General features: G+C 35.3%; 1 protein-coding gene across 1 annotated transcript; it reads left to right on the forward strand.

Moving 5' to 3' along the window:
- Positions 1 to 1,006: 1,006 nt before the first annotated feature.
- Positions 1,007 to 7,124, forward strand: LOC126696688 (zinc finger BED domain-containing protein RICESLEEPER 1-like). The gene is made up of 2 exons (XM_050393369.1): positions 1,007 to 1,207; positions 5,019 to 7,124. The coding sequence occupies exon 2, from the start codon at positions 5,046 to 5,048 to the stop codon at positions 7,020 to 7,022; it is 1,977 nt and encodes a 658-aa protein (XP_050249326.1). The 5' UTR covers positions 1,007 to 1,207; positions 5,019 to 5,045; the 3' UTR covers positions 7,023 to 7,124.
- The last annotated feature ends 5,561 nt before the right edge of the window (positions 7,125 to 12,685 follow it).

Genomic DNA, 12,685 nt, shown 5'->3' on the forward strand with positions numbered 1-12,685 from the left:
GTTGTGGTGGAGGCAGCTATTTTTGATCTTGGGTGTGGTGGTTGTTAGTTGGTTATATTTGTGGTTGGGTGAAGAGAAAAAGAGAGAAGATTATTTTTTATTAGGTAATTTATATTATTTTATTGGGTTATATGTAAAAATAAAAACTATGATATATGGTAAGTTATAAAATAAGTTGGTAAAATAGATAAAGTGTTATTTAAGAATGTAAAATATGTTTCTTTTTTTCATGGTAAAATAGATAAAGTGTTATTTAAGAATGTAAAATATGTTTCTTTTTTTTCATTCTCAGATGCTAGTGCTCTAATCGTCGATTTAAAATGATTTTATTTTTTATTTTATTTTTTTTACGAAACTTGACTTGTTTTTTGTGTCTAGATAATTAATTAATATTATAAAACTAGGAGAAATGATATGTCCACCATTTTTCCATCACCCAAAAATATTGTGGACGTAGTATTTCTCACTAGATCCAAACCACTTTTCCATCACCCAAAAAATCTCGAGTCTTAAAAAAAATTATACATGTGTAAATAAATTAATTATGAGGGTCTTAAAAAAATTTAGAATAAACTACATATTTGGTCCTTATCCTATACACCATATTTCAATTTGGTCCCTAACCTTTTAATTGTGTCAATTTGGTCCTTAACATTTCAGTACCGTGTCAATTTAGTCCTTGATGAAATTTGATGACACGTCTAATGGCCAAAATAAAAAATTAGCTTTCATTGATGTGATAATTCAATAAAATTTTATTTTGGCTATTTGGCTTGTCATCAATTTTCATCCAAGATATAACAACAAGGACTTAATTGACATGACATTGAAAGGTTAGGGACCAAATTGACACAATTAAAAAAATAAGGATCAAATTGAAATATGTTGTAAAAGGATAGGGACCAAAATACGTAGTTTACCCAAAAATTTAATTACAAAAAAAAAAAAAAAAAAAACCAAACAAATCAAGTATTGAACTCGGATTTGGCTCGAAGGGTGTAATGGTAATTCCGTAGCTACTTCGTGCCTCCGGAGTCCTGAACTCTTCTCAACTGCGCGCCCTCTTACCAAAATCACTCCTATTTCCAATTCCATATTAGCCTCTCACTCTCTCTCTCACTGAAAACCCCCAATCAAAACCCTAACCCTAATTCTGCTCGGCTCTCTGCAACTGCAACATCCACTTTGGTTTTCTGCTCAATTCTCCGTACGCCCTTAAACCCTAATTCTTCTTTTTTGATATTTTCTGCCATTTCAATTATTTTGAATTTTAGTTTACTTATTGATAATGTTTAGGCTTTAAGCCCTAATTCTCTCAGAGCGAGTGTTATTTGGGGCTGTTTCATTTTTAAACTTCCCCAACTTTTCAAATTCGGATTCCTTTTATTTATATACCTGAGTTAAGTTTCGATTCCGATCCGATACCCGCCGGGTTTTAAAAATCGGTCCCATTTGACCCGGTCGGTTATGACCCATTTCAAACCGGTTGGGTCAGGCGGGTCATACCTGGGCTTCCAACTATCCTCGCCGGATTGCCCTACTTTTTGCGGGTCGACCCGCACCCGATTGTGGGTTTCGTAATTATTTCGCACCGTGGGTTCTTCGTTTTTTCATGGTGTTTGTTTGTTTCAGGCAATAGTGAATCATGGGTCGGATCTCAGACCCGGTTAAAAGTGTTGGGTTTTCTTGAATGTCAGTAATTGTGCATTAATTAAATTTCAATCTCTATTCTTAGTTTGATGTCTGAAATGTATGAATGTTGCTCAAATTGGCGTTTAGTTAGGCTTATGGTTGTTTTTATGCTACATATATTTCTGCAAAGAGCATAATTCTGTTAGTTTGCAAGAAATTGAGTTGGGAAAGTTTATACTAGCTTCTATTGACACAAAGAGCACATTGTTATTTGCCACATCTTTTTTTAAATTTTAATTTATTTTTATAATTAAAAGAATGTCTAGTTTTCTGTTTGTTTATTGAGTTACTATTTTTGTGGTTGATTATTGATGTGAAAATGTTGACTTACTAGTGGGTAGCTGAGTACTGAGTAGTTGTTTGTACAATGGTTGGCATTGAAAAAACTGCAAACTAGATTTAATTTGTGCTTTTAATGTTCCTGGTCACGGCTGATTTTGATGCGGCCAAGTTGGAGTAGCTAAAAAATAAAGGGATGATAGAGGTAGACTTTTGATTTCTAGGAGAATTTTTCCAAGTTTTGAGGAATGTTTTTACTGTCTATTGGAAAAACTGACAACATCTCTTTCTCAACTTCTTTTGTTAATGAAATTAGTTTTTTTTTTCCATATGCGTGCCAAACCAAAGGGTTTTTTTATTTTATTTTATTTATTTTTTATGAATTCCATGTTGAATGTTGCTAAAATATGCATAAGCCCCAAATGTGAAGTGGGAATTGATACGCTATACCATTTTGTTCTCTGAAAAATAAGAGTGGTTTATCTATTTGATGTGGATGGTTTTGTACAAATTTCTATGGCACTTTTTTCTTGGTATGTAAATTTAACAAATAAAGATAAGATCCAAACAGTAGTTGGTGATGCAAGGTATCAAACTCTATACCTCTTGCATGCAAAGCAAGCACTCTTTCTTTTGAGCTTCATCCACATCTACAACACTTCAACATGTTTACTGAGTTTAACATTGAAGAATTAACCCTTTGGCTTTATATCATCTTGTATTAAACCCATAATCATCTATCACAGTATGATAATCAAGGTGCTGTGTTCCTAAAAAGTCAAGCACTTGTTCAGTAATAGATTTTTGAAATCTTATCTCATATATTTGGTTGAAGTTTTCATATCAAATGCCTGTACTATCTTTCAGCTACCTGTCACTTGGGCATGACTAGATTCTACACACTGTGGATGTTGATGGGTCCCAAACCCCCCCCCCCCCCCCCCCCCCCCCCCCTCTCTTCCCTCCTTTTTCTATGAAGTTTCTAATAGAATCTTCTTCTTTCCATCTTTTAGTCTTTCCGCAGCAGTGTCTTCTACTTTTCTTGCATCTCAAATGTTCTATCTTTAATATTTTTCAAACTTGAGTAACTTCCAATTCTTAGAGTCTCATCTCATTATGTATTTCATACACAAGACATCCCATTAATTGTCTTTGGATGTCATATGCAAGCCATCCAATCAATTGTCAGCCAAATTTATTTACAAGTATTACTATGAGATCCTTATTCTTGATGTTTTTCTGTTGCAAACTTCAAGAGTTAATTCATCTTCTAAGTGTAAGTATTGTTTTTTGGACTTGGGCTTTAGAAGTGATTATACTTTAGAAGTGATTATATTTTAGGGTTTGTAAACTAGATGAGTTGAATCAGTTGATTAGAAATAATGGTGGATGATGTGGTAGCTGCTGAAATGACAGCGAGACACTCATCAAGAATCTAAGAAGATAGAGCTTAAGCTATTTGCATGGTTGTAGGGCATTGGAGGTTCTGGAATTGCTATGCTATAGTACAACTGTACAAGTCTCACAGCTTATGGCTTGAGCATATGAAGTGACATTGATGCTTGAAGTTAATATGGACCAAGCATTAAGGATCTTGGGTGCCCAGAACAGGGAACCTTTTGTATAGACTTGTGCTTCTGGGCCACAACTGTAATTTTTGTGGTCTTTGCTCAGGCAGTTTTAGGATGAGGTCTTGTGTGACAGGATTTGAAGCTTAATAGGAGAGGAATCCTGAATGTATCATTTGTTTTTCTTGATAAGGTTTTTTTCTTTTCCTCTTTTTTTATTTTTAATTAAGAAAAAGATAACTAATTAGATTAATTAGAGTGAAGGAGATGCTTCATTTACACAAGATGTGTACACAAAATTAAGGATGAGTATATCTATCCCAGCTTTATGCTATTAGTTTAAGTATAAATAGCGGATAAAATACATTTTGGAGATAAACAAACAACCTTTTACCTGGTCTATTTCTTGAGCTTTTAATATGACTTCCTAACAAACTTGATATCTTATTTATACCAAAAAAAAAAAAAAAACTAAAAATTGAAAATTCACAGAAAAAATTCTCTTTGGAACCCTTGGGATGCCTTTTTGATGATATCCTAGAAGATCTTGGGAAGGTTTTTGTAAACCTTCTAGAAATGTCTTGAGTATACATAGGAACTTTCAAATATCATGTTTCTTTAAAATTTCTCTCTAAATTCGCTCTTGCCCTTTTCTCATATTGTAATAGTTGCTCAATTACACTTCAAATTTGCCTTGCATTTACCATATAATTTTTCTTAGCTTCTTTGAGTCCATATTTGTCCTTCTGTTTTCAGTAATCTTATAAACTTTATATTTGATTTGAATAAAGTTGCTTAATGTATCTCCTATGAATTTTGGAACACATTTTCCATTCCATCCTAAAGCTCCTACTTATGCTTCCATTCTGTTAATCTGGGTATGAGATATTCTGATGTGCAATTGAGTTCTCATCCATCCATCCAGATATAAGATTTTGATGATAATGTGTTTTATTTATTTGGAATGATTCCATAGTTTATTAATCGTAAGAAAGTATCAAGTCTTATAGAAAAGATTGATACAGAAAGAATAATTGGTAGAGATTTTGTGGTTTTCAAACTTGTACGCTTGTAAGAGACTAGAGCAATGCATGGATGAGCACATGAAATTTTTTTCTTTAGTTATTTATGTTTGATTTGAGAATTAGGATAGGAAAGATCGTGATTTTTTTTTTAGGTTGATAGTCATCTGTAAGCATGTTGTTCTTTCTGGTGATTGTTTCTGCATATAAAAGCTACTTGAAATTGGTCTTAAATTTGATTTAAGAATACATGTAACTGACCCTGACTAATCTATTGAGGATCCATAACTAACCTTGTTTTTCGGGATTAATCAACTATGTCCTCTGTTTTTTGGTTGTGACATTTTATGTATGTTACTGTTGGTTGTGGTTTTAAACAGATTTTCTTTGCTCTCTTGGGCTCATGGTTTATGTTTACTGACAATAATATATTTTTTCATATGTTTCCAATCTGCAGATTGTGGTGAAAGATTGGCTTCATGAAATGGATTTGTCAGATGCAGTAATAGTCAATTCTAGCAGATTGAAATCTGTTGTATGGAATGACTTTGATAGGGTTAAAAAGGGTGACACCTGTGTGGCCGTTTGTAGGCATTGTAAGAAGAGACTTAGTGGATCAAGTACTAGTGGAACATCACATTTGCGGAATCATTTGATTAGGTGTCAGAGAAGATCTAACCATGGCATAGCTCAATATATTACAGTGAGGGAAAAGAAAAAGGAAGGAGTCCTTGCTCATGCAAATTTCAATATGGATCAAGAGCAGAGAAAGGATGAAATGCTTAACCTTGTGAATGTTAAATTTGAGCAAGATCCGATGAAAGATGAGACTGTTAACACTGGCAACAATAACTTCGATCAAAGACGAAGTCGACGTGATCTTGCTCGCATGATCATTTTACATGGCTATCCATTGGCCATGGCAGAGCATTTCTGGTTCAGAGTATTTGTTAAAAATTTGCAGCCACTTTTTGAGTTTGTTACGTTGGACATAGTTGAGGCTGATTGCAGGGATATCTATGTGGAAGAGAGGCAAAAGGTGAGTGAAGTGTTGGATAAACTGCCTGGTAAAATCAGCCTCAGTGCTGACTTGTGGGCTACTTATGCAAATGCTGAGTGCTTGTGTTTGACGGCACACTACATTGATGAATCTTGGCAGTTAAAGAAGAAGATTCTAAATTTTGTTATGGTTGATCATTCCCATACAGAAGACATGCTTTCAGACGTTATCATGTCATGTCTAATGGATTGGGATATTGACCGTAAGTTATTCTCCATGACTTTTGATAGTTCTTCTACCAATGACAACATCGTCTTTAGAATCAGAGATCGGCTGTCCCAGAATAGGTTTCTTTATTGCAATGGTCAATTTTTTGATGTACGCTGTGCAGCAAATGTTATTAATTTGATGGTTCAAGATGCCTTGGAAGCACTATGTGAGGTAACCCATAAAATTCGGGAAAGCATACAATTCTTTAAAAGTGCAGAAGCAATGCAAGCAAAGTTTAATGAGGTGGCTCAAGAAGTTGGAGTTCAGAGTAAAAGGCCCTTATGTTTAGATAATTCATCACAGTGGAACTCGACATATGTTATGCTTGAAGTAGCCTTGGAGTACAGGGAGGCTTTTTCTCTTTTGCAAGAAAATGACACTGTCTATACAATGTGTCCATCTGATATAGAGTGGGAGAGAGTTACTTTAGTTACCAGTTACTTGAAGCTCTTTGTTGAGGTTGCTAATGAGTTTACAAGGTCTAAGTCTTCAACTGCAAATATATATTTTCCCGAGCTCTGTAATATTCACTTGCAGTTGATTGAATGGTGTAAGAATTCAGATGCTTGTATTAGTTCTTTGGCATCAAAGATGAGAAGCAAGTTTGAAGAATATTGGGACAGATGTGGCTCAGGTTTAGCAGTTGCAGCCATGTTAGATCCTCGATACAAGATGAAATCGGTTGAGTATTACTATCCACTAATCTATGGTAGTAGTGCTTCAGAACGTATTGATGATGTCTTTCACTGTGTCAAGGAACTTTATAATGAACATTCTATCTGCTCGCCATTAGCTTCTATTGATCAAGGTCTAGCCTGGCAAGTGGGTGGTGGTGCCCGTTGCTCAGCTGCTTCTAGGGATAGGCTGATGGGGTTTGACAAATTCCTTCACGACACTTTTCAGAGTGAAGGCACAAAGTCGGATCTGGACAAGTATCTAGAGGAGCCCCTCTTTCCTCGTAGTGTTGATTTTAACTTATTAAATTGGTGGAAAGTACATACTCCTAGGTATCCTATCCTATCGATGATGGCACGCAATGTGTTAGCAACTCCCATGTCGAAACTTGCTTCAGAGTTTGCATTCAGCACTGAAAGAAGAATGCTTGATCGTGATTGGAGTTCACTAAGTCCAGAAACAGTCCAAGCTTTGATGTGTTCTCAAGATTGGATACGCAGTCAAATAGAAAGTTAAGTCTTTTTCCCGATTTAAATGTCACTATTTCTGGGTAAACTCTACTGTCGCTGAGCTTTCTTTTCTTGTGTATTACAATAGATCATCTACGGCAGTGTCAAAGTTTCCCATGTCTGCATATCTGATGCATGGTAGTGAGTTAATTTTTATGGTTGTCTAGTCTAGTTTAAATCATCACCTACAGTATTATTCTCTCCATTATTCAAATTCATTTGATTGTCCTCTTAAATGGTTTTTTTATTTTATTTTTTTTTTAAATTAAAAAAAGTAACTTAAAAATTAATCTGTTGCCTTTCCAATTTTTTCTTGCTTCATCTGATAAGCCAAATCTTCCAACCCCAGTCGTCCATTGAAGATGGGTGTTGACTCGTATGGGAAGGTAAAGCCTGAAAGGTTCAGATTTGATTTGAGATAGTTAATGGGGTGGCCATCTGGTGGTGGTGGTGCAGCAAATCTTATTTCTTTTTCACCCTATGAGTTAGATATGACAAATTTGTAGTAGTCCCCCAGTGGGCCTCCTCTCTCCCTCATCATGCAAACTTTTTAGATGTCCATCATGCGTATCAGTCGTAGCAATCAATCACCTCTCTCTTTCGAGCGTTGAATTCTTGATCAAGATATCTAGTCTACTAGTACTAGAGTAATGATAGGTTTTGTTACCATATTTGTTCACAATTTGTTAGAGCATCAGCATTGGGGCTTCTATATGCCAAATGTTAGGAACATTTGGCATTTAAGCCCCAAAACTACTCAACAGTGGGAAGGCCATATGCTAAATGCCAATTCCAAATTTGGGATTTAGCTACAGTACCATCTCAAATGTAAGATGGTACTGTAGCTGAATGTTATAAATTTTTTTTTTTTTTAATACTCTCATTTCTCTCTCCTCTCTCATTTATCCCGGTAAATTCCTCTCTCCTCTCTCATTTTTTCTGTTTCTTTTCTCTCTCTTTCTTCCTACTCTCTCTTCTTCAACGGAATGGAGGCAACGGCGTGGAGGCTTGATCAGAAAAGCTGTGGTGGAGGCGTGGAGGTCGTGGGTTTCCGGCGTGAGGGTCGAATTTGGGTGGCGATTGGGTGGCGTTTGGGTGGTGTTTGGCGTTTGGGTCGAAGATGATGATGATGATGACGGGTTTGGGATGAATCCAGACGGCGACGGGCGACCCTCTCTCTCTCGCCATCGCTGCCGGTGAGAACAGATGGGTTTGGGTTTGGGTTTTGCGAGAACAGATGGGTTTGATTTTTGATTTTGGATTTTGGATTTTGATTTTGATTTAGGATTTTGATTTAGGATTTTGATTTTGGTTTTGATTTTGATTTGGCTGGATTTGGCTGTGCTGTGTTGCCATTGGATTGTGTTTTTTTTTTTTTTTTGGTTCAGCTACTGGGTTTGTGGTTATGGCTAGTGGGCCGACGGTGGAGGTGGTGGAAGTAGTTGTGGCTGGTGGGTCGACGGTGGGGTGGGTGTCTATGGCTCCGTCGGAATGGGTTTTGGGTCAGTGGGTGGCAGGGTGGGTTTGCTGCCTGGGTTTTTTTTTTTTTTTTGGGTGTTGACGGTAAATTATGGGTTGTTGTTGGTGGTGGCGGTGGCGGTGTCAGGTGTGTAGTGCGTCGGTGGTGGTGATTGTGGTTTTTTTGGGTTAGTGGGTGGCAGGGTGGGTTTGCTGCCCAGTTTTTTTTTTTTTTTTTTTTTTTTTTTGGGTGTTGACGGTAAATTATGAGTTGATGCTGGTGGTGGCAGTGGCGGTGTCAGGTGTGTAGTGCGTCGGTGGTGGGTTGTGGTGGCTCTGGGGCTGAGGATCGGTTTGGATGGCGTTTGTGGCTGGCGTTTCTGGGGTATTGGGTATTGGGTTGAAGCAGCAGTTGGTTGAAGAGGTTATTTGGGTATTGGGTTTTTGTTTTTATTTGGGTTTAAGGATATATTATTTTATTGTGTAAAAATATTATTTTAATGAGTAGGATAGGAAAATAAAAGTTGGGATGTTGGGTATATTGAAAAATGGTATGGTATAAGTAATAAAGTAGTTTTTTAGAATGGTAAAATAAGATAGGATTTGAGATCCGGATGTGGATGCTCTTAGAAGGATAAATATTATCAGTGTAATATCACTTTTACGAAGAAAAAAAATCTTGGGTGAGACGAGCACACCCGTCTCACAAGATAACATCTCCACTTTTACATGGCTAATTATTGATACTGTTTTTATTCTGTTCATATTACATACATCATGTTATTTTAGTAGTGATGAAAAATTGTGCTCTAAATTTATTATCTTTACAATTAAGGGACCTCTCCTATGTAGCATCACCTCTTCAGATTTCCTGGGGAGAGTTGTGAAAATGAAAATATTATTCTTTTGGTTAAGAACTACTGGGCATCCTTTTGATTTATTTATTTTTTGGATAATTTAATAGTTATAATGAGATAGAAAATTGGAACCCTGGACGCTTTTTATGGAAATGCTAGGAAGTGCCTATTAAGCTACAAGGCTTTTGGCACTGCCCTTTCAAATTGATTAATTGAAAATCAAGATGTTTGAGTGTTTTATTTTTATTTTTATTTTTTTTAAATATTTGACCTTCCATCCCTTTGAATGGATCCATAAAACTAAGGTTGTCAAAATCGCGATCCGGATCGTAAAATCGCACGATTTTACGATCCCACATCACCAAAAAGATTAAAATCGTAGCAGGATCGCAAAAATGTTAGGATCGTTTGTAGGACCGTGTAGGATCGTATAGGATCGTAGGATTGTATGGGATCCTACCGATCCTACCATTTGGCTTTTTTTTTTTTTTTTTTTTTTTTTTTTTTTTTTTTTTTTTTTTAAGTGGGATTCATTTGGGTCATTTAGGTAAGTCCAGTAAAATAATCCCCGGTCCACCTAAAGGTCCAAAACCCATAAGCCCAATGAATTGAAGTCCCAAATTTACCCCTCTCAAAATAAAATCTCAAAAAAACCTATACTACTTAAGTTAAGTTTTCAAAAACAAAACCTAAATTTTTTAGAAACACTAAGCTCCAGCATGCAGTAGCTCTGTCCGCGCCTCCACAGTCCCCTGTCAAAAACCCAGCACCTCTCAACCCTCTCAATGGTGAGCCATCGCTGCTTTCAAGCTTTCTTAAGTATTTAGAAACATTTAGAAACATTCAGCGCCAGCACCTCAGTCCCTCGCCTCCTCAATCCTCTGTCAAAAGCTCCAGCACGCAGCAGCTTTGTCCCGCGCCTCCATAGTCCCCTGTCAAAAACCCAGCACCTCTTAGCCCTCTCAATGGTGAGCCATCGTTGCTTTCAAGCTTTCTTAAGTATTTAGATGATTACGATGATTATGCTTTCAAGCTTTCTTAAGTATTTAGATGATTACGATGATTACGCCATGGATGTTGATACTAAGAAGGATGTTGATACTAAGAAGGATATAGATGATGAAATGAGATATGACAATGATAGTGACTAGATTAGAAGAACTTTAGAATTGGAATTCTCTTTTGGATTTCATATTTGTAATTAGCTAGTTTATCTTAGATTGAGAATTCTCTTTTTGAATTACATATTGTAAATTTGTAGTTAGCTAGTTTTTATATGCTAACTAGCCTAACTTATTTTGGATTTGGAACTTAGAATTTGGAAAACATTTTCCATATGTGTAGATAATATTTTGGTACTTAGTTGCTATTTAAACATGTACTGAACTTTTTAGATACATTATGTCAAAAGTTAAATATATTTTGTTTCGTTAGAATAACATAAGAACAATGTAGTGCGTGCAAATTACATTTTATGATGCAATTTTTTTTTTTAATGGATGGATTCATATTTTAAGTGATTATATAACATACAAAGTCACTATCAATAGGATTTTTGCTTAAAATTTGAAAATAGGTAGGATCTTACGATCCACGATTCGATCCTACGATCCACGATCCTACCTACCTCCCATGATCCTACGTAGGATCCCGATTTTGACAACCTTGCATAAAACTGAAATATTTGGATGTATGACTTACCAAATGCTTCAAAACAAAATAACTAGCTCAAATGACATCTCTTGTATTTATTGGAGACGTTTGAGGATTTAAATCCTTCCACCCACAATCGAATTATCCCAAAACAAAACAAAATGACTCCAAATTTAAAGGACATAGTATTTTTTTGCATGCCAGCCAGTTTGGAATATATAAAATATTGATCGTAAAATAAATTCTTTCAATTTTACTTGAAATACTAAGAAAAATTCTTAATTTAGCGGGTTTCGGTTGTGGTTTCCATTCTGGTAATATTATTAGTATGCATTAACAGACATGTATCTAAATTATGCGAACCAACAAAAAGTTAATATAGACCGAAAATTATGCAAAAACAAGGATTTTGATGGCTCAACTGTGTGTTATAATCTCTCCATTTGTTGCTAACCCATACGATAAACATAAAAATTTGATTACAAAATTATATATCATACATTTAATTAGTAAATGTTAATAAATAAAAAGTCAAATTATACAATTTTATAGGAAATAACATACCTAATTTAATTAAATAAATTAGAATTTATTTAGAGAAGATTAAATATGATTATATTAGTATTTGTTTGGTGTTATGTTTGCTTTATCCAAAAAGAAGATGGGTTATAATTAGTTTAAACCAACATGAACTATTTGTAACTTTAAAATCAAATGAAAAATATATATTAAAATGATGACGTAAAAAAGAAGAAGTGAGTTTCCGCTTTAAAAAAAGTTGTAGATTTTTAAGAGTTTTGGTGACATCTATATAGTCAAAGACTCAAAAACTATGTGTGGCGAGCTAGTTTTGGCATACTAACCTACGAATTGAATTAACTGAAAAGGCGTTTTTCCCAGATGGTCTTTGCAAACTGTGGAGACAGAAGCAGATGCAGTTTGGGATTGTAGGGTGGTTGTTCCTCTTTAGTGTGGACGCTATTTAGTAGTATTTAATAAGTGGCCCAATCTATTCTTTTAGAGATTTGCTTGAGGTGGCTTCATGTAACTTTTCCCAATTCGAGCTACCAAATTTCTATTTCATGGTGTGGACTTTATGGAATAATCGTAATGCTATTCGAGTTAATGGATAATGGAAGGATTTGATTGCGGTGCTCAATTTAGCTCTTGACTAACATAATACAGAAGGACTACATATGTTCATTAGGCCTTTGTTGTTCCCAAGCCTCTTAGTTGGGTACCACCACCACAACAGATTATCATTATTATTATAGAGTTGTTAGTATAGCATGGAGGATACTATTAAACCCAAAAAGCTGATACTCTAAAGAAAAAATAAGAAAAAAAACCAACACTAAAAAAGTTTAAGCTTATGAGTTGGGGTCCACTTATAATATATCAACCATTCACCATTGTTATTTTTATTTCATGTGAGACTTTACTCACATGTATATCTAACAATCTACCTCTCGTCAGGGCCGGCTCTATGGTGGAGCAAAAAATGCAACCGCCTAAGGCCCCAAATAAAAAAAAGGCCCCTAAATTTTAACCAATAGGATTATTTATAATCAATAAATAAAATAAATTTTTTTATTAGATGAAAAAAAAAAAAAAAAAATAGAGAAAAATGCAACGTCGTCCACAATATTTTTCACAACACTTGTACAACTAATGCTAAGTAGCAAGTTATTACAGCCTATTG

The sequence above is a fragment of the Quercus robur genome, chromosome 8 (assembly GCF_932294415.1).
Source record: "Quercus robur chromosome 8, dhQueRobu3.1, whole genome shotgun sequence".
NCBI classification, from domain to species: Eukaryota; Viridiplantae; Streptophyta; class Magnoliopsida; order Fagales; family Fagaceae; genus Quercus; species Quercus robur.